Here is a 23,395-nt window from a genome sequence, read left to right on the forward strand (position 1 = left end):
ACCATCAATGGTTCATGGTGGTTCCCATTTTGACCTATCAATACAAGCATGTAGGATTTGGTTTTCTAATCGTTGCTATTCTGATTGTGTGAAATCATGTCTTGTAATTTGCATTACTCGGATCAGTATTGAGATTGTGCCTTCCTAGCAAGTAAATAATGTTAGAAGTTTGATCTCATGGGCTGTTCAAATAATTAGTTCATTTTTCTTTTGCATTTTATAACATTTACTTGCTGTTTGCAGGAATTCTAATTTTTTCTTTATCAGTTATTAAGTTGGAAATCATATTCTCTTGAGTTTGGCATCGGACTGTGAACTTTATCTATACTATCTTTTGTTAAACTCTTGATGTATTAAAACCCATTTTTTTTAAAGTAAAATATTTCACAAAAATATCAAAGGTTTAATTTTGCTTGAAGATTTTAATCTTGGCACATCTTTATGGAATTCTGGGTTCTCTAAAACATATTCTGTGAAAATCCTTAGTCTTATTCAGTTTGATTTAGTTCTGAGTAGCCCCAGATCATCAACAAATCTGAGGATTTGTTAGGGTTCAACTTGTATATCTGGAAGCCACACATGTATGTTATTATGCTAATCGTTTTACAAATATATGCAATCATCAGATCCTCATGTATTCCTTAAACATGCACAATGTTATATGTCAATTATATATCAATAAAGCTGGCAAAAATAAAGAAAAACCAAAGGAGGTGCTAAAATTCACAACAGATTTGGCCATCAAGAAATTTGTATTGATATAATTTAAGGGCCTTTGATTCTCTTACAAGGCAGACTTACAAATCAGTGAAATTAAATATAAGAATAACTACAACAATAATAAAAATAAATAATGGCAAAAATTCTTCTGTTTGAGGTTTTTTTTTCTTATCTTTTGGTGGGAGGCATCTCCCTTCTGTGCTCAGAGAAAGTCTTGTCCTCTGTCCCTTGCCTATGGAGCATCTGACCACCCTCATGTCCATGGGTTCTCTTTGCCATTGGTCCAGGGGTAAGGTCTGGGGCAAAGAGGGAACTTACTATTTATTGTAAAATAGTCTATGAGAAGTCTGCTGGCCCAGAACACCTTATATATCTATTCAGAATAAAACTCTTAGAGGTGACTATTTAAAACTCATATACCTATATGTCAGGATGATAGCAGTAGATGGAAATATGATTTGAATTTTATGTGTGATATTGTTTTCAAGACAAGCACTCTTTTTTATTTGTTTCCAGATTCAATGTAGGAGATGTAGAACAAAGGGCTAAAAGTGTGGACACTTCCCTAGAGAAAAAGCAAGAGAGAAAACGGCCTCCCAAAGCTGAAAAAGAAGCCCATGTCATGGCTAATAAACTTCGAAAAGTTAAAAAATCCATCGAGAAACAAAAGACATTGTACGTATTTAAACACATTAGTGGTTAAGGGGTCAAAATACTTTACAAACCCCAGCAGGAAATACAGATTAAATGTGCTCCAGGAACTTCTAATTACCGTTTGGACATATTTTCAAATTGAATCTGATTCAGATTTCTCAAATTCTAGAGCTAGCTAGAATTTCTGCTGACTTTCTGCTTATCTTCCCTCTGCCTGTTATGCCATCTCCTTGGAGGTAATGGGAAGTATAAGCCTTTTCATAACTGTTCTTTAGATGACTTCCCTTCAGGGCACTAGGAGCCACCATTTCCAGTTGGATTAGTGGCCAACAGTTCATGCTATCAAAATATAAAGAAGATTTTAATGTCTTGTGCAGCACCGTCATTGCATTGAGAGTGAGTGGGGGCCCCCCCGCCGGGCCCTGTGCTCTGCATCTCTGCCCATCAAATCAGGAGTCAGTGGAGCTTGAAAACGTGCCCTCGCAGAGCTCACTCTCACCTTTCAAAATTCCAAGTTGTTGTGGAGCTCTGTTTGTCAAGGCTGGAGGAGAGAATGTATTTTATTTGATGGTTTATGACCTTGATTTAAAACTTATAAATAGTTGGACAACACATGGGCCTCTGAATGTGCGGCACTGCTTGCAAACGTTAGGGCAGGCCTTTGCATCGTCCTGCGGTTCCATCGTCCTGGCGTTCTCCCTGGAGTTACAGGAGACCTTAGTTGGAGGTGAGAGCAGTTGGTGATGGGCAGCCTATGAGCTCATCTTCTCATATCTGGAGTTGTCTTACATGTACTCTTAAGAGGCCAACCCAACAAAATAATGACGGGAGGGACAAATGATCAGGCTGTCTGTGAGAGGCTGTCACATTCCAGGCAGAGGAGAGCATAGTCGTCTGGTGACACAGAGGCCAAGCCAGGGCTTATGGAGTGACTCTGGTCAGATGCCCAGGGGGCGCTCTGAGATGGGCGGGCATGTCTGCATGTGCATTACTGAAGGGGTGCACTCCTGAGGGGCCTGTAAGCAAGTGAGGGAAGTGAAAAAGGGGAGGAGAGGAAGATAGGCAAGGGTGTGGACTCCTCTAGAGTATTGCCCGAACCTGGAGGCCCATAGCCACCCAGCACAGAGCAGGGGTAGCATCTGCCCAAGGAGAGGAGAGTGGCCTGCAACTGGCAATGTGGGGCAGGGGGACACCAGCCTTCCCTAGAGCTAGTGTCATGAAGGCTGAGGAGAGGTGCTCATCACTTTAGCAAAGGGAAGCGAGGCCATCTGGGGAGAACAGGATTCGGGAGCAAGACCACCTACAGCAGGAAGGGAAGGGAACATTCCAAGGAAATACAGGTACACAGGGGAAGTTTCTGATGAGGGACCACAAGACCCCGAGGCTAGTGGGGAGGCAGACTGCGTCAGAGTGGCACAGATGGAGACAGAGCGGGTGTCTGGGTGATGGGAGCATGTGCCAAGTCCCGGCTTCCACCATGGCCACATCTGACAATTCATTACTTAAAATCTGTTTTTTATGAATAGAGATGAAAAAAGCAAGAAAAAGCCCAGAAATATGGATCAAAGCCTGATACATGAAGCTGAACATGGTTATCTGCTTAAGATTCTAGAGAAGAATCTGGAAATCCCTGAGGACTGCACATATGCTGATCACAAAGTGATCGACATTGAGGTCAGCCCTGGGAACAACACGGTCCTCCGTGTGACTCACTCACCTTCCCTTCCGTCTCGTTCAGACAGGGCTGCTGTGAAACCAGAGCCGTCTCCTGGGTAGAAATCTCTGTATATGACCTGGCTACACGTGCCTTCTCGGGTCGCTGGAGAGCATGTCTGACAAGGACAGGACTAGGATTTGAAGATTTTCTTCTAGCTTATTAACAACTAACCCGTGGCAGCATCTGCCCTTTCATTGTTTTTTCCCATAATACTGTTTTTACACCCTGAATTCTGAACTTGAATCTCACACAGCTCATTGGAATGTGTGGGTACATGTGGTCCAATACACTTTCAACAACACGCACAGAGTCTCTTAAAATCAGAGATTTTCTATGTTATTGTCAAAACATTCCACCAAAAAGGCATTGACTTACCTAAAAGTGCTATGCCATTTCTTCTTTAAAATGTTTTTCATTGCAAATAATTCAAGCTTTTGGTAGACAAATTTGAAAATAAAAGTTAGTAATAATAAAAGCAATGCCATCCATCTGCAGCAATCATTGCCCTGGATGAACCTGTTATCTCTTTATCTGTGACCACACACACACACACACACACACACACACACACACACACACACACACACACACTTTGCTAAACTTCATGGTCTCTTCCTTTTTAATAGGCATGTATTTACATCATCAGTCGACCCCTGATAGTCCGTTAGATGGATGATTCAACAACTACTGTGCCTTTTGCTTTTGGATACTTGGGTGTTTTTTTTTTCCTTTTTTCCTTTTCATAAACAGTATTTATCTTCGTACATATGACTGTACATAAGCGGGTTTCATTCTCAAGGCATGGATATTTTTAAGGCATCTGTGACTGATTTACAGTGAGAAGGAAGCATTCACAGAGCAAACGGTCTCTGCCTTCCCGGGGAAGTCTCTCCCCTCAGGGAGGGCTCCAGGGCTCCAGGAGGCAGCTGACCTCTCAGGCAGGGGCAGGCCACTCACCTCTGGGGTTTCACCTACTGCTCTGTCAGTACTTTTCACCCACGAGGTGCGGTGAAGGGTGCAACTGTGGGAGACCGTCTGTTCAGAGGTTTGGGAATATTTTCCATAGTCAAGTCGCTGCCATATATGGTCTCTGTTACTAATGAAGAGTCAGTTTCAAGCAGTTACCTCATGTGGCCAAGTTATTACACAGTATGCCAGTTATTTTCAATGGTATGTTTTTGATCTGATTTAAATGCAAATTAGGTAAGAAACGATCAAAACTCCTAAAACTCTTTGCTTTTTTTAGACTTTACACACGGTGTTCGATCGAGTAAAATACACAAGAAAAGGTGAAGAACTGAAGGCTTTGGCAAGAAGGGGTATTGGATATCACCATGCATCTATGAACTTCAAAGAAAAACAGTTAGTTGAGATTCTTTTCAGGAAAGGATTTATTAGGGTATGTAAATTTTTTCATCTCTAAAAACTGAAGCTGTGTCTACATGAAGCTGAATGCCCATGAAAATTAGAAAATTACTTCTTTTTTCTTTTCTAGTTATGCCCTTTTTTTTGCAGCCTACAATACCACTGCATATTCCCCCATCTCATTTAATTGAGGGAGGGGGTCCAAGTTTATCATCCAGTGTATCTCTTTTTCATGAGATTAAAATATTCCCTTAACTGATACTTTTTTGAATATTTCTATAATGAAATATACCTATGGTGATCATGGAACAACTTCTTGCTTTTTCATTTATACTATCTCTCTCCTATCTCTGATAGTAGAGAAGAGGAAGATCACCTTAAGTAGTGTGCAAACCAAAACTTGTATGTTTCATTTATTATGTTCCATGAGGATGCATGGGATAGATTCACAAAGAGGGTTTATGTAATTTCCAACTTAATTGAGACCTTGAGGAATATTTAAAAATACACCCTGAACTTTTCAAATTATCCATATTAATTTTTTTGTGTGATGTTCATTATATTTGTGTGTGTTTGCATGTGTATGAGAGAGAGATTGATTCTGTTATTTTAGGTAATATCTTTTCATCTTAATAAAGCTAAATTTTGAGAAGGATTCGACAATCTAATTAAAGGCTAATTTTGCAGTCTGAAAATAAACCGAAATATATCATTAACAGCTTTGTTTAGTTTTTCTCTTAACTAATAATAAGTTATTTATTTGTTTTTAAAGTCAATAACTACAGGCAAAATTTTCTATGTGATCATGAATTGAGGGAAAGAGGCACACGTATTTTGATTAGCATATACTGTGTCTCAGTATCTGTTAAATAACAGTTGCTTAATTAGTATTATTTAGCAAATAAAGAATTAGATCACTATAGAAAAGGTACTATGGAACTAGTAATAGTTTTGTTATAGAGAACTTATGTTTGAAAAGGTATTTATTTTAGCTTAATTTCTTATTTTTCCCATTTTTATTCTTATAAAAAGATTTAGAAAAACAGTTAACAAATGGTGTGTTGCATTTTAACAGATGTATAGACCTGAGTTACAGAATAATTGCAGAAAATTATCCCAAATATTTATATTTCAACATTAACCATGGCATGTATGGTAATCAATACAAAGAGAAAGAAAGAGCAATTGGGAATATCCAACATTATATGAAAAAATGAGCAAATGTGGATTATTTAAGAAACTTCAAAGTTTGCCCAACTCTCTTTCTGGTCAGTTAGCATTGGCAATTCAGGAGAAAAAAATGAAACTTTCCTTTGCTCCTATTACCTAAATATGTTATTTCCATAGAAATAACTTCCACAAATAAATTATAGCGGATGTTAGGCAACTGACCAGAAGTGGGGTTTGTAAAGTATTACTGTCCTGTCATAGGGAGATTCCCTTTCTAGTCATTTATTAAAAAACATTTACTAAATACATATCATGTGGGGTATGGTGGTGTATAGAGCTTGGCGTCTGGTGTAAATAATATGGCTCAAGGTTGTCATTTAAGGCTCTGCAGAGAAATAATGTAGATAGGGAGAGAAATGATGATAGAGGTTGTTTTGGCTGTGGTAGTCCAGAAATTTCTCTTTAAATTTGGGCAGAGAATGGAATGAACCAGATACATATTCAGGAGAACATACACAGACTGCCTGGGATGGCCCTGAGCTGGGCACGTGCGGGTGGCTCTGTGATGCAGCAGGTGCACCACGGCACCTGTATCTCTAGGTTCCTTGTGGCTCACTTGAATTTCAGAGTTTTAGTCAGTACTCGGCATTCTATTGAAATGACATTTTTTGAAGTAATTGGTTTATTCTCTTGCTAGGTGGTGACAGCTACCGGGACACTTGCTTTGGGAATCAACATGCCTTGTAAATCTGTGGTTTTTGCTCAAAACTCAATCTACCTGGATGCTTTAAATTATAGACAGGTACTGCAATACACATAAACTCAATGATGTGTTACTAAAATATGGCCATAAATAGTTTGCAAATGTTACCTTCCAGTTTACAAACCCATTGTAATTCCTGGGCTAGCACACCTTCACATTCACTCATGCCTGACCATCACTTCTGGCTGTGCTGCAGTAGCCAGCACTTGGCTTCAAGATGCTGAGGCCATCACTAAGCAGATACGTGACCTTGGGTGAGGCATGTAAATGGCCCGTGGCTTCTCTCCTGTCTCCAGAATAGGGATGACAAACACGAATCCACAGCTTTTGCAGGAATTTATAAAGTGCTTTGCAGGAAAGATGCACCTCAGAGGTGTTGAGTGAACTTTTACTTGCTCAGTTTCTGGGCATGTGATTTTGCTGCCTAAGCTTCAAGAGCGCTTCTCTCTTCTGTGCTCTGAACACCCACACTGTTACCAAGCCCACTTCATCCTCTCTGTAGTGGCATTTGATTTTGCCTTGCAATTTCTGTTTGCACTATCTCACATCACACATTCGTGGCCTTGTATTATTAAAACAGTTTTCCTGATTTTCAATTCTCCTTGTGCCACTGTGTCCTGCACACACTGTAGTCTGTCTTCACGTGGCTGTCCCGCTTAGGAACGTTTGATGAATATTTCTGCTAGCTGCGTCAAACTGAGATGTATTAGCCAACATTCAAGGTTTTATCAAAGTGCCCCTCCCACCTCTGTAATCCCTTCTCATTCCCTTATATGCCTCCTTTCTACCCAGTATAGCATCCTTATTATTTGCCTTTGCCAATCTGTCCTTTGATTTCTCTTCCTGCTGCTAAGCTGTATGTGAATTCTCCTTCCAAATCACCTTTGGGAATCTTAGATTTACAGCTCTGGAGCCAGGATGTTATTATATTTCAGATGATGAACTTGAGAGTTGTAATGCCAGGGTTTGAATCATCCGGGGTCTCCCAATTCCTGGTGTGTGACTGTGGACGAGTTTCTTATATCCCCTATGCCCCAGTTTCTACTCTAAAATGGAACAAATGACCATATTTTCCTCCTATGCTTGTTGTTATGAGGTCCTTATAAAAATTTTAAAGGACTTAGCACATTCTAAGCACTTAATCAATGTGAACAAATATTATGTAAAAAGTTTGTTTTTAACTTGCTTTTTACAAATAATGTTTCTTAATTTTATCTCATGTATTTCCTCCATTTGTGCATAATTTTTATAGTGATTTGCAACTCAACACACTGGTGGATGAGAGAGAAAGGGACAGGGAGTGGGTAAGGAAAGGGAAGAATAGTTGTAGTAAGTGCAGCTGTAAGTGAATTTGAAATAGGGTCTAGTCTTATTCTTTGTTTTTTCTATATATCACAAATATCTAGGTATCACAAATATCTAGCACAATTTTTGGCATGAAATAAATACATAGTAATGACAAATGTGTCATTTTCAGCTCTGTCTTAGATATGGTACATTTCCAAAGTGCTACACAGCTGGATTTTACTTTCAGGTATCTAATGATTGGACATATGCACAATTTACTTCCTCCAACCCAGCATGATATTTTCAATTCTTATATTGTGATGGAGAAAGTATTTAGCCAAGTTTTAATTTGTGTTTGTATTCTCTTTCCAGATGTCTGGACGTGCTGGAAGACGAGGTCAAGACCTGCTAGGAGATGTATATTTCTTTGATATTCCGTTGCCCAAAATAGAAAAACTCATAAAATCCAAGGTTCCTGAACTGAGAGGGCAGTTCCCTCTTGGCCTATCTCTGGTCCTGCGACTCATGCTGCTGGCTTCCAAGGGAGATGACCCAGAGGATGCGAATGCAAAGGTGCCCACTCAGCACTGTCTCAGGCAGTGTGGTCATGGTGGCCTGGTCACTCTTTCTTGAGCCATCTTTGGCAATACCTTCTGAGTTTCATCAGTCATTAATGCTTTGCAATGCCTTGAACGGTATAAGATGGGGTGGGGACTTAGAATAATAATCAGTTTTGTTGATCTTCTCTATCAATCATAGGATTTGTGGCTGGATTTGCAGTGACCCAGGATTACTTTTTTCAAGTGAGATATGCATTGTCCTGTAGTAGTTAAGGGTCATGGCTACTGTTTAGATTCCTGTTTCCACGTTAGGAACAAAAAGATTTATTTTTATAATTTCATAATGAAAGGGTTTATTTTTCATAAAAAAAGTAACCTAAGTTCATCACAGAACATTTGGATAATGTGAAAAGTTGGAAGAAGACAAAAAGCACCCATACCCAGTTTCACTTTCCAAAGACAATCATATTATCTATCACTTTGGTATTTATTTTTTAGATACTTTTTTCTAGGCATAGGTGTCCATCTGGTTTTTAAACACTGATATATTTACATTTAGGTGGACTTCAGAGTGTGGGAGTAAACTTTGGCTGAAGTTTTTTCTCAGATAAATGAATATTTTGCATCCACGCCCACAATGAAAGATTTAAATTTCATAATGAAATAACTTGATTTTCATCCTTATGAAGATGTGTCATGAAAGAGACCCACTCTCCTCAGTTGTGTATGATTAGTACACCTGTTAAATCAGATCATCTTTGCTGAGGTGAGGGTTCTTCTAGGACTTCTGTGACAAGCTGGGTCTTGTGTTTCTGATGGTCACACACAGGCATATATCATTTTAACCCAAAATTTCCCTGTTTTTGAGTTCTTAATATTTACCTCTGTAAAGGAGAAAATACATCTTCTTGCAAGCTTTTAATTTTTTTTCAGAAAGGTTATCAGGGAGGTTTATTTCCTTTGCCTTGGCATGTTTAAGATCTATCTGTAACCCTCACATGTCAAAGACTCAAGAGTGGGCATAAGATTCTTAGAATATTCTCTTTATTCATCCCATCGAATAAAGAAACTTCATTTCCTTCTGGCATTTACTGTTGTTAGAGGTGCACACTCTTAGCATCTCCTCTAGAGAAGGCAGGCTGATTCCTGTTCTCTTTTAGTTAAGTTGATTTTTTTCTGCCTATATAATTATATGAATCTTTTTTAAATTCTTTTATTTCAACTTCTTCTCCCCAGGATTTTCTATTTTGTGGGTCTCTTTTCCTTAATTGAAGCATAGTTGATACTTGATACTAATTTATTTTTTGCTATCTACATTTCCTCTTTTTTTAATTGAAATATAGTTTATACACAATATTATATTGGTTTCAAGAATACAATACACTGATTCAACAGTTACACACATTATTAAATCCTCACCCCAACTAGGGTGATTACTATCTATCAACATAGAAAGATGTTACAGGATCACTGACTATATTCTCCAAGCCGAACTTCCATTCCTGTGACTAACTTATATTGGGATTGAGAATTTTTGGAACTTTTAAGCCCCTCACACTCCCCATCCACTCACACCTATGCCTCCACCATGGTAACCAACAGACTTATCAATGTCTTGAGTCTACTGCTAGTTTGTTAATTTTGTTTTGTTTTGTTTTTAGATTCCACAAATAAGTGACATCATATGGTATTTGTCTTTCTCTGCCTGGCTTGGTTCACTCAGCATAATAACCTCAAAGTCCATCCATGTTATCAAAGTGGCAGGATTTCTTTCTTTTTATGGCTGAATAATATTCCATTCTGTATATGTACCATATCTTTTTTATCCATTCATCTACTGATGAACACTTCGGTTCCTTCATTATCTTCACTATTGTAAATAATGCAGTAATAAACACAGGGGTGCATATGTCTTTTTGAATCAGGAATTTTGTTTTCTTTGGATAAATTCCTAGAAGTGGAATTACTGGATATAGTATTTCTATCTTTAGTTTTTTTAAGGAAATTCCATAATGCTCTCCACAGTGACTGCACCAATTTACATTCTTACCAACAGTGTAGGAGGGTTCCTTTTCTTCACATCCTCACCAACACTTAGTAGTTCTTGTCTTTTGGATAGTGGATGTTCTAACAGGTGTGCAGTGATATCACATTGTGGTTTTGATTTGCATTTCCTGGATGACTAGCGATGTGGAGAGTCTTTTCATGTGCCTGTTGGCCATCTGTATACATTTGGAAAAATGTCTGTTCAGGTCCCCTGACGATTTTTTAATCAGGTTATTTGTTTTTTTGGTGTTGAGGTGTATGGGTTCTTTATATATTTTGAATGTTAACCCCTTATCAGATAAATAATTTACAAATATACTCTCCCATAATGTAGGTTGCCCTTTTGTTCTGTTGATGATGTCCTTTGCTGCACAAAAACTTTTTAGTTTGATATAGCCCCACTTGTTCATTTTTTATTTTGTTTCCCTTGCCCAAGGAGATACGTCCAGGAAAAATTGCTCATAATTATGTTCAAGAGATTTTTGCCTGTGGTTTCTTCTAAGAGTTTTATGATTCATGAATTACATTCAGGTCTTTGATCCATTTAGATTTTACTTTTTTGTATGGAGTTACACAATAATCCAGTTTCATTCTCTTACACATAGCTGTCCAGTTTTCCCAACACCAGTAACTAAAGAGACAGTCTTTTCCTCATTGTATACTCATGGCACCTGTATTATATGTTAATTGACCATGTATGTGTGGTTTTGTATCTGGGCTCTCTATTCTGTTCCATTAATCTGCGGGTCTGTTCTTGTGCCACTAACATACTGTTTTGATTACATAGCTTTGTAGTATGGATTGAAGTCAGGGAGCATAATACCCCCAGCTTTGTTCTTTCTGAGGATTGCTTTGGCTATTTGGAGTCCTTGAAGGTTCCATATGAATTTCAGGATAATTTGCTCTAGTTCATTGAAAAATGCTGGTGATATTTTGATAGGGATTCTGTTGAATCTGTAAATTGCTTTGGGGAGGATGACCAATTTGACAATATTAATTCTTTCTATCCATGAGCATGGGATAGATTTCCATTTATTTTTGTCTTCAGTTTCTTTCATCAGTGTCTTATTGCTTTCAAGGTATAGGTCTTTCACCTCCTTGGTTAGCCTTATTCCTAGGTATTTCATTTTTTTGATGCAATTGTAAATGGAGTTGTTTTCCTGGTTTTTCTTTCTGCTAGTTTGTTGTTATCATATAGGAATGTGACAGATTTCTGTGTATTAATTTTGTATCCTGCAACTTTGCTGAGTTCAGATATTAGTTCTAGTAGTTTTGGAGTGGATTCTTTAGGAATTTTGTGTACAATATCATTTCATCAGCAAACAGTGACAGTTTAACTTCTTCCTTAGCAATCTGAATGCCTTTTATTTCTTTGTGTTGTCTGATTGCCATGGCTAGGCTCTCCAGTTCTGTGTTGAATGAAAGTGGTGAGAGTGGGCATCCTTGTCTTGTTCCTGATCTTAGAGGAAAAGCTTTGAGTTTTTCATCACAGAGTATGATGTTGGCTGCGGTTTTGTCATATATAGCCTTTATGTTGAGGTATGTACCCTCTATACCCATTTTGTTGAGTGTTTTTAGCATGAATGGATGCTGAATTTTACCAAATGCTTTTTCAGTATCTTTTGAGATGATCAAATGGCTTTATCCTATTTTTGTTGCTGTCATTATGGTGTATCATATTGATTAATTTATGAATGTTGTACCATTCTTACATCTCTGGACTAAATCTCACTTGGTCATAATAGATGATTTTTTTGATGTATTTTTGAATTTGGTTTGCTAATATTTTGTTGAGGATTTTTGCATGTATGTTCATCAGAATATTGGTCTATAGTTTTCTTTTCTATAGTATCTTTGTCCGCTTTTGGTATTAGAGTGATGCTGGTCTCATAGAATAAGTTTGGAGGTATTCCCTTTCCTACTTTTTGGAATACTTTAAGAATGATAGGTATTAGCTGTTTAGATGTTTGCTAGAGTTCACCTGTGAAGCTATCTGGTCCTGCACTTGTTTTTTGGGAGTTTTTTGGTCACCACTTCAATTTCTCTACTGGTAATTGGTCTGTTTGGTTTTTCTACTTCTTCTTTGGCCAGTCTGGGAACGTCTACTTTTCTAGGAATTTGTCCATTTCTTCTAGGTTGTCCAATTTATTGACAAAGAATTTTTCATAGATTTCTCTAAAAATTCTTTATATTTATGTGGTATTCATTGTGACTGTTCCTTTTTTAGATTCTGATTTTGTTTACTTGTTGTCTCTTTCTTTTTTCTTGATAAGTCTGGTGAGGGGTTTGTCTATTTTGTTATCTTTTCAAAGAATCAGGTCTTGGTTTCACTGACTTTTTTCTATTGTTTTATTTTGTCTGTATTTTATTTATTCCTGCTTTGATTTCATTATATCCCTCCCTCTAGTAATTTGGATTTCATTTGTTCTTTTTCTAGTTTCTTTAGTTGTGAATTTAGACTGTTTATTTAGGATTATTCCCATTTATTGAGTAGGCCTGTATTGTTATGTACTCCCCTCTTAGAATTGCTTTTGTGGCATCCCACAAATATTGGACTATCGTATTTTTGTTTTCATTTGTCTCCATGTATTGCTTGATTTCTGTTTTAATTTGATCATTGATCCACTGATTATTTAGAAACATGTTGTTTAGCCTCCACGTGTTTGTGGGCTTTTTTGTTTTCTTTTTCAATTTATTTCTAGTTTCATCCCATTGTGGTCTGAGGAGTTGTTTGATAAGATTTCCATCTTTTTAAGTTTATTGAGGTTCTCTTTGTGGCCTAGTATGTGATCCATTGTGGAGAATGTTCAATGTGTACCTGACAAAAATAGGTATCCTGCTGCTTTTGGGTATAATGTTGTGTAGATATCTGTTGAGTGCATTTGATCTAATGTATTGTTCAGTGCCTCTATTTCCTTCCTTACTTTTTGTCTGATTGATCTGTCTATTGATATGGTAGTGTGTTCAAAAGTGTATATATCACAATCTACTTCCTCTTTTAATTCTGCTAGTATTTATTTTACATATTTATGTGCTTTTATATTGGAAGCATAGATATTTATGATGGTCATATCCTATTGTTGGACTGATCCCTTTATCATTATGTAATGTCCTTCTTTCTCTCTTGTTAGTTTCTTTATTGGGTAATATATTTTGTCTGATATAAGTACTGCTACTTCTGCTTTTTCCATCCCTTCACTTCAGCCTGTGTATGTCTTTGGGTCTGAAATGAGTCTCTTGTAGGCAGCATATAGATGGGTCTTGTTTCCTTATCCATCTGCCACCCTGTGCCTTCTGATTGGTGCATTCAGTCCATTTACATTTAAGGGAGTTATTGATAGGTGTGTACTTACTGCCATTTTATTAAATGTTTTCTGGTTATTTTTGTAGTTTCTTTCTATTCCTTTCTTCCTCCCCTATGCTCTTCTCTTGTTATTTGATTGTTTTCTTTCATGTTGTGATTGGGTATTTAAAAAAAAATTTGTCTGTTATAGGCTTTAGACTTGTGGTTACCATAAGGTTCATAGATAGTTTCCTAAATATATAGTAGTGTATATTAAGTTGAAGTTTTCTCTGTTTCAAACAGTCTAAAAGTACTTTTTAAAATCTTATTCCTCTTCCACACTTTATGTATTAAATGTCATAATCCGCATTTTATTTGTGTATACCTTGACTGATTTTGTTATTGTTGATTTTACTACTTTTGTGGGTTTTTTTGTTTTGAACTTCATACTTGCTTGTTAAGTAATTGGTCCACTACCTTTACTTTGGGTTTATTTTCACTGGTAAAAAGTTTTAGTCTTAAGAACATGTTCATTTACAGAAATCTCTTTAATATATCCTGTAATTCCTGTTTAGTGGTGGTGAATTACTTTTCCATTTCTCTAGGAAACTTTTAATCTCTCCTATTTTGAATGATAATCCTGCCGGTCAGAGGATATTTGATTGAAAGTCCTTTTGTTTCAATACATTGTATAGTTCATGCCACTTCCTTCTGGTCTGTAAAGTTTCTGCTGAGAAGTATGCTGATAGCCTGATGGGGTTTCTCTTATAAGAAATATTTGTGCTCTCTTACTGCTTTCAGCAACCTCTCTTCATCCTTAATCTTTTTCATTTTAAGTATTTTATGTCTTGATGCTGTCTTCCAAGGGTTCCTTTTGTTAGAGGTTCTCTGTACCTCCAAGACCTGGGTATCGATTTCCTTCTCCAGACTGGGGAAATTTTCAGCAATTATTTCTTCAAAGATATTTTCTACTCTTTTGTCTTTCTTCCTTCTGGTACCCCCTATTGTGTGACTATCATTTCATTTGTAGTTGTAACACAGTTCTCTTAGCATTCTCTCATTTCTAGAGATTCCCTTTTCTCTCTGTCCCTCAGCATCATGGTTTTCCTATTCTCTAACTTCCATTTCATTGATTATCTCCTCTACTTGCAGCAGTCTGCTATTCACTCTTTCCATTGTATTTTGTATTCCAGTTACTGTATTCTTCAGCTCTGATTGGGGTCTTTTTCAACTCTTCTATCTCTTTGTTGAAGGCCTCCCTGAGATCTTCAATACTTTTTAACAGATCAGTGAGCATATTCATGACTGTTATTTTGAAATCTTTATCAAGAAGATTGGTGATCTCTGTTTCATTTAGCCCTCTCTCTGGTGTCTTATCCTGTACTTTCGTTTGGAACATATTCCTCTACCTCCTTATTTTGTCATTGTTTCTATGTTTCTTACTTTGTATTAGACAGATCCACTATGCCCCCTGCTCTGGAGACTAATGGTTTTATGAAGAAGATGTCCTGTGGTGCCCAGAATCTCCAGATTCTTTGCTCACCTGTGCCTGGTTCTTCTTTGTGGTGGAGCTGCAGTTGCTGTTGGTGGACTATGGGTGGGACCACCACCTTTCTCCTGTCTTCCAGGAGTGGTTGATGTCAGTATGCCATGGATGGCAGCTTTCCTCTGCTGGATGTTTGTGAGATGAGGAACAATGCTTGTGCTGAGATCATTATGGGTAGGGCTGCCCTCTGTCTGCCTCTCAGCGATGGTGGTGCTCCTGGGCTGAGCATGCTGAGCAGGCAAGTGGGTATGCAAGGATGTACATTATAGTTGAGCTATCAGGGATGGGGATGGAGCATTTGAGGGCTCCCATGATTGCCTGAACATTTAGGTTCAAGGAAGGCTGGGGAAGCATCAACCTCCTGCCTTTTCTCTTGCAGTGAGAGCTCCATCCAACTCTCACCCCTGTTGCACCCTTCCCACTGATGGTAAATCTTTCAAACTGCCACCTCTGTAGTGAGACTCAGTGAGACAGATGAAGTGTGCCTGTCCTCAAGTGGCAAGATTCTCAGCCTCCCAGAGGGCTCCACCTCTCTCTGGTGTCCTGCCCTGTTGATCAACAAAGCCCAATGCAATGTCGACTTGTGTTCCCAGAGCAGATCTCTAGGGTCAGGTGTGTAGAGTTGGAGCCCTCCCTGCTCCATTATTCTCCCTCCAGCTTGTGGGCTGGGGTGGGGAAGGGGCTTGGGTCCCACTTGATTGTGGTTCTTCTGCTTTGTCCCTCTCTGTTTGGTCCTCTCTTCCTTACCAGGTGAAGGTGGTCTGTCCTGCAGTCTTCAGGTTGTTTTCAGGGTTAGTTGTATTTGCTATAGTTGCTTCTTTGCTGTGTGTGGGAGGAGGTTTCTGCCTTTCCTTCCAACTGCCATCTTTTCCCCAGCCTTCCAGGACCTTCCTATCTTAAGACTTTAATAATGTTGTCTACAGTGAGCCATCATGAATTTCTCACCCTTAACCCCCTGCTGTGGTCTGTCTGTTGTCATCTATGACTAAATGTAGAGCAATAGCAATAAGAAGTTGTAGGAAAGGGCATTTTTGGTACCCTCAAAGAGCATTACACCAAAGCTGGGGTGATGGGTTGGTTCTAAGTGATTTTAATGTTCAAATTCTAAGAGTAATCTTTAGTCCCAAATGAACTTGATACACCAAGATTTTTTTAAAATTTGATGCTGTTCTTTAAAGGTGCTGTCAGTGCTAAAGCATTCATTGCTGACCTTCAAACAACCCAGAGTCATGGAGATGTTGAAACTTTACTTCTTGTTTGCTTTGCAGTTCCTGGTGAAGGAGGTATGGTTGTACTTTTTCTGGTGAAGGAGGATTGGTACTGTCCCTATTTCTGATCATGCTGAGCTAATTGTACTCTTCAGAGGGTTATAGCCAATGAGTAACAGAATTATCCAATTTGGGCCATATAATGACTATCAGTCTCTCTTGTCTCTAGGTACTGTTTTAAACTAGCACTTAATAAATTACTTATTAATTAATGTGTGTGGTGAGTTGAGCCAAACTAATTATTTTTGTTCTTTAGGGCTATTTAGATCAAGAAGGTAACCTGATGGGATTTGCTGGACTAGTATCACATTTGCATTACCATGAGCCTTCTAATTTTGTTTTTGTCAGTTTTCTTGTAAAAGGCCTTTTCCATGATCTCTGTCAGCCAACTAGGAAAGGTAAGCTTAATGCTTCCTATGTACAGACTAATAATAACAGGCTGTAGTGAAGGCAGCACTTCAGGAATATTTTTTTCTATAAGGAAAATGCAAGTTAATATTTAGATAATGTAGAGATACCAAATTAGATTAAAAAATGTTTTTATATATACCTCCTAATATAGATTATATGGGAGACAGCCATATTTTGTAGCACCTATTTTTAAATTTCAAGTTCTTATTAACATCAGTGATTTCTTGACTCCAGGATTCAGAACATATTCAATAATATATGATATTTAATAAATGTTTTCTTCTAATTCAATATGTAATATATGTTCATCATAGAAAAATGATATAGGAAATCATTATGATAAAAATAATAGTCAATGTTAATATTTGTGAATATTCCAAACATTATGTTCTTTAAATATAATTATACATTGTATTTAAATATCTGATATTATATCAGTTACATAATCTAAAACCTTGTTTTCCCCATAAATATTTTTGTCAATTCATGTAAATTTTTTGTGAATTTAATAACTGCCGTTGATTTTTATAATTAAACCATAGATCCTTAAATTGTCTCTAAAAGAAATGTTTCCCTCTTTGTGTTTAAATTTGATATATGACTGGGGAATCCTTTATCATTAGCTTGTAGGAACACTATACTTCACCCCATAGGTCTAGTCACTATGCTCTGAACTTGCATTGTTCTGTGAAATCAGGATCCTAAGGAAATTCTGCCCCACCAAAAGCTCTGTAAGAGGAGAGATAATTTCAGGCAGCTGGGAGGACATTTCTGTTCATTCCTGTGTATGTGTGTGTGTGCAAGGGTATATATGGCTATAAACATGCAGATAGAAAATTTGGTAACAGTATGAAGCAGCTAATATGCTATTTTGTAAATGAGGAAACTGAGACACAGAGAGGTCAAATAAATTGCCCTGTTCATGAAATTTTAATAAGTATCAGGGCCAAGATTCCAATATTAGTAGTGTGACTCTAGAGCCCAACTTTTATATGCAGGACCTTTTCAACCAGTGTACCATAATGCCCAATTGCTGTGAAGGGCAGAGAGTAAGTCGAGTTGATCATATCTTAATGTGAGTGACAGGAAGGCAAGGCAGGAGATGAGGCTGGCAGGTTACTTGTGCGCTGAATTTTGGAAGACCTTAAATGCTAAGCTAAGGAGATTGGATTTTGTTTATGAGGCACTGAGATGCAATCAGAAATTTTTGAGTAGGTGAGAGATGTGATCATAAAATGCTTTAGGAAAACTGACCCTAGACTGAAGAGGGGAGAATCCAGGTCAGGAGTTAAGGTCGTTTGTGGCTGGAACGATGAAGGTCTGAACTAGAGTGTGGCAGAGGCATGAATGAAACAGAGGGAGATGTGAAACTGCCAGCAAATAGAGTCATTCGTAGTAGCTCTATTTGTCACAAATTTTTAGTTTCCGTTAAGTAAAATGCAGTGTAATATTCAATTTAAATATTAAAAATGGGGTTAACGCACTTTTTTTACATTTATAACAAAGATACTTTGTTTTTTAGGCTCAAAGCGTTTTTCTCAAGATGTCATGGAAAAGTTAGTGTTAGTGTTGGCAAATCTGTTTGGAAGATGCTATCTTCCAGCCAAGTTTCTGGAAACTTCTCACACGTTTCATCAATCAAAGGTAAAATTTATGATATGGTAACTTGAAATAATTAAGATCATTAAAAAGATCCTGTAATGATTCAGCAGCAGTAGGATTCAATTTAAATATTAAAATATAGGATACAGGATTAGTTGTTCTATAGATTAATTTGTTTTGTAAAACAATAATTTGTTCTTTTCCTTCTCAGTGTTGTCTTTAATATTCAATTCAGAAGTCCCCCTATATGAGTCTGTCAAAAGATTAAATGCCTTGGAGAGAAATAGGATAAAAAATTTTGCTCATGTTTTCCATTTGATTATATCAAATTACAGCATTCAGTAGCTAAAGAAAAAATACAGGCAATTATTCATTAAGTATACTAGTAGTTCCCATCACTGAATCTATAGTTCCCTTAAGATCCTTTTGCCTTGAGGTAAGACTAGACAGGAAGTATACGTTGTAAATTATAATGTCCTCACTGAAAAAATACTAGAATATTCATCGAAGAAACATCCCTTGACTCACACAGACTAAAAGCAGGAATCATGGAAAGGGTCATCATAAAAATATGGTTCAATATAAGAAAGGTTTTCAGTGGAGGCCTCCTGTCTCTCTCTCTCTCTCTCTTTATTTGCCTTAAGGATTATTGGAAATTTTTATAACTCCCAGCGGGATACAATAGGTACATCAGTTTTATTGCAACAGAGAGATGTGGGAGTAATGAAGATTAGATTGCCATTAGATTATAAAATGGCAGAAATTGGTCGAATGTGTGATAAGAATCTCAAATCATGATTTTTCTCCCAAAGAATCTGTTGATTATGGAAATGGGTTGAAAATGGTACTTAGCATATGCAGACAGTATCTGTGAGATTAAAAACAAACAAACAGGCAAACAAAACACCAATAAAGCTTTGAGTGATCGCATGGGGCTTGGGTGACTAGAAACTCCAGAGTCATAGCAAGTTTTAACCATGAGACACTTCCTGAGCTGGATCTCCATAAAATGTCAGGGGACTACACCAAATTTCTTTCAGTCTTGTAGCATTTATAAGTAAAAACGGTGCATTTATTCATCTCCTTTACCCCTCTCAAGACATGTTTGAAGTCATCTAGGGCTAGAAGATGTAGAAGCAGTTTGGGAAAGTCTTCAGGAAAGAGTAGGTCTTTTAGAGCCGGGGAGGCTGCGATCCACCAGCCTTATACTCCAAATCCCAAGAGGGCCATGACCTGGGAACAGAGATAAATCAGACAGAGACTGAGTCTTATTAAAACTGGAAAACAACCCAATTTGTTTCAGTCTTACTTCAGTATTAAGGTGATTGCATCTTCACACGCTTGGCCAGACACAAAGATGGAGAATTCACTCTGGCTTCATTTGAAGCCTATTAGATCCTTTTTAAACAATTTCTGGTGAAAAAAATTTAAAAAATAAGGGAGTAAGAATATATTACCAATTGGCAGGAGAAAAGCAGGCAGACACACAAATGATTCAGATACTGGAGTTAATGGACAGGGACTTTAAGTATGTTTCATATATTCAAGAAAATAGGAGAAGAGATAGACAAAATTCATGAAAGGATGGAAAATTACACCAGGTAATTAGAATTTCACCAGATGATTAAATGGATATTCCAGAATTAAAATATGTCTGATCAGAATATGCATATCAGAAGTCAGAACCAGTGTGACAGAGAGCTCAATAGAAAGTATCCAAGCTGCAGCACAGGGAGAAAAGTAGGTAGCATAAGAGAAATGTGGATCATATTCAAAAGGTTTAATGTTACATAAGAGTCCCAAAAGAAGGGGGAGAAGAAATGGCAGAAGAATATTCAAAACTAATAGCTGGGAGATTTCCAAAGCTATGAAAGATAACATTCCTTAGCTTCAAAGCTTAGTCAACTTCAAAAAGGTTAAATATACAGAAGCATTAAACGAAAACTACTGAAAATCAAAAACAAAGAAAAATCATGTATCAGCTAGAACAGAAATAGACTTTTCCATGAAAAAAATCATTAAGATTGAAAACTGACATTTTAACCAAAATAATGGAAGCTAGAAGAAAATGGAGAAAAATGTTTCACTCCACTCTGTGTGTTTTCATGCATGAATGTACATATACTTAGCACATGCTTTACACATAATTTAAATAGGGTATTGTGATTGATTTAATAACATATCAATAGGATACACATATGTCTACCTTTTTTGCTTTACTGAGGAATTATTAATATACAAAAAAATCGCACACATTTAATGTATACATCTTAATGAGTTTAGACATATGCATATATAGCAATAATATTATCACCACAACAAAGGTCCTAAACATATATATCACCTCCCAAAAGTTCCTTGTTTTTTTTTAAGTAGGAACACTTAACATGAGATTCATCCTCTCGATGTATTTTAAAGCACGTGATGCAATATAGTGATAATTATAGGTATTGTGTTGTACAGAAGATCTCTTATTTATCTTGCATGACAGAAACTTTATATCTGATGAAAAACAATTCCATTTCCCTTCCCCAGCCCCCTGGCAGTCACCTTTCAATTTTTCTGTTTCTATGAGTTTGACGATTTCAGATACCTCATATAAGTGATATCATGCAGTGTTTGTCCATCTGTGACTGATTTTTTTTTACATAGCACGGTGTCCTTTACATTCATACATGTTGTTGCAACTGGCATGATTTCCTTCCTTTTTAAGACTGAACAATATTCCATTATATGTATATCCCACATTTTCCTATGCATTCATCTGTTGATGGACATTTAGATCATTTCCTTATCTTGCCTATTGTGAATAATGCTGCAGTGAACATTGGGGTGCAAGTAGCTCTTCAAGATTCTTGACTTCAGTTCTTTTGAAATATACCCAGAAATGGGTTTGCTGGATCATAGGATAGTTCTATTTGTTAATTATTTGAAGACATCTCCATATGCTTTCCATACTGACTACACCAACTTGCATTCCCACCAAGTGTATAATGGTTCTGATTTTTCTATGTCCTCCTCAACACTTGTTATCTTTTGTTTTTTTTAGTAATAGCCATCTTAATAGGCATGGGGTAATATCTCATTGGGGTTTTGATCTGCATGTCCTTGATGATTAGTGATGTGCAACAACATGGTGGCCATTTCTATTTCTTCTCTGGGGAAACATCTATTCAAGTCCTTTGTCCAGTTTTTGCTATTGAGTCGTAGAAGATTTTTGTGTATTTTGAATACTATATCTCCTTATCAGATAGATAGTTTATAAATAGTTTCTCATGTTCTGGAAAATTTTTGTCACTCTTGATTATTTCTTTTGCTGTGTGAAAGATTTTTAGTTTAGTTTAATGTAGTCCTAGTTGTTTATTTTCATTTCTGTTGCCTGTGCTTCTTCTATCATATCGAAAAAAAAATTGTTGCCAAGACCTTTGTCTCTAATATTTTCTTCTATGAATTTTACAGTTTCAGGTCTTACATTTAAGCCACTATTCCATTTTGAGTTCATTTTTATGTATAGGATATGGTGGGGGTCCAATTTCATTTTTTCATATGTATATCAAGTTCTGCCAATACCATTTGTTGAAGAGACTATCTTTTTGCTATTGTGTGTTCCTGGCACCTTTGTCAGAGATGTGCTGGACATTTACACATGGATTTATTTCTGTACTCCGTACTGTGTTCCACTGGTCTAGAAGTCTGTCCTTATGCAGCACCATATTCTTAATTACTGTATATCATGTATTCAAAAATCAGGAGTGTGATGCCCTGGCTTTGCTCTTTTTTTTTCAAGATCAATTTGGCTATTCGGGACTCTTTTGTGGTTCCATATGAACTTCAGGATTGTTTTTTCTATTTCTGTAAAAAACGCCATCTGGATTTTGATAGGAATTGCATAGAATCTGTAGATCACTTTGTTTTGTGTAGTTTGACATCGTAGCAGTATTAATTCTTCCAGTCCATGAACATGGCATGCCTTTTCATTATTTATGTCTGTTGTAATTTCTTTCATCAGTGTATCAGTGTTTTAGACTTTCAGTATAGAGATTTTTTACCTCCTTGGTTAAACTTATTCCTTAGTATTTTATTCTTTTTGATACTACTGTAAATAAGACTATCTAATTCCCTTTCAGATACTTAGTGTATAGCAACAAAAAGATTTTTATGTAGGTTTTATATCCTACAACTTTGCTGATTTTGTTTATTACTTCTAACAGTACGTGTGTGTGTGTGTGTGTGTGTGTGTGTTAAAGATCTGTGGTAAATATATACTTTAGGTTTATAGACAAAATCTAAACTTGGGAAACATAAAAATGTAGGAGGACATGAATAATAAAGAAATATATATCTACCATATCCAAAAATAATTGTAATGTGTTAAAAATTTTCAAATATATTTATTTCAAACATACACACACACACACATGGAACTAAAAGGCATGACAATTATAATGTAAGTGTTAGGGAGGGAAAATAGAGTTAAATGTTTTAACTTCTTGTAGTATTAAGAGTTGTAAAAATTAAAGATATGTTTTATAATCTTTGTAAAGACTAGGAAAATAATGCACATATAAATGTTAATAGATGAAAACTAAGTAAAAAAATACAAGAATAGTAGAGAAAAGAGTATTTAGCAGGCAGTCTGAATAGAAAACAAACACTAATATAGTATGTACAAACTTACCTGTTTAAGTAACAATATGGAATATATATGTACTAACTACATGAAGTAAAATACTAGGATTTCAGATTTATTTAAAAACACACATAATAATCTGCTGTTTATACAAATCACATCTTAGCTATAAAGTCCCAGAAAGGTTGTAGGTAAAATGAAGGAAATAGATATAGGCAAACACTAACCAGAAAAACTAGAAATGCTTTAATTGCCTGAAAATTAAACAAAAACTCATTTCTGAGTATACATAGGATGAAAACTAAATAAGATGGAAATTATAAAATATTTTAATTATATAATAATGAAGAAAACATAAAACACAAGATGTAGT

General features: G+C 36.6%; 1 protein-coding gene across 3 annotated transcripts in view; it reads left to right on the forward strand.

Annotated features, from left to right (window-relative positions):
• The window catches only part of DDX60 (DExD/H-box helicase 60), a 94,756-nt gene that overhangs the window by 53,781 nt on the left and 17,580 nt on the right, over positions 1 to 23,395 (forward strand). For 2 of the 3 annotated variants that reach the window (XM_057490706.1, XM_057490746.1), the window contains exons 26-33: positions 1,237 to 1,395; positions 2,901 to 3,048; positions 4,338 to 4,490; positions 6,324 to 6,428; positions 8,049 to 8,249; positions 16,290 to 16,394; positions 16,636 to 16,777; positions 18,313 to 18,434. In XM_057490706.1, coding sequence (XP_057346689.1) covers positions 1,237 to 1,395; positions 2,901 to 3,048; positions 4,338 to 4,490; positions 6,324 to 6,428; positions 8,049 to 8,249; positions 16,290 to 16,394; positions 16,636 to 16,777; positions 18,313 to 18,434 — 1,135 coding nt within the window. The remainder of the gene's footprint in view (positions 1 to 1,236; positions 1,396 to 2,900; positions 3,049 to 4,337; positions 4,491 to 6,323; positions 6,429 to 8,048; positions 8,250 to 16,289; positions 16,395 to 16,635; positions 16,778 to 18,312; positions 18,435 to 23,395) is intronic. The other variant, XM_057490726.1, reaches the window with a different exon arrangement.

Source organism: Manis pentadactyla, chromosome 1, assembly GCF_030020395.1.
Source record: "Manis pentadactyla isolate mManPen7 chromosome 1, mManPen7.hap1, whole genome shotgun sequence".
In the NCBI taxonomy this organism is placed as follows: Eukaryota; Metazoa; Chordata; class Mammalia; order Pholidota; family Manidae; genus Manis; species Manis pentadactyla.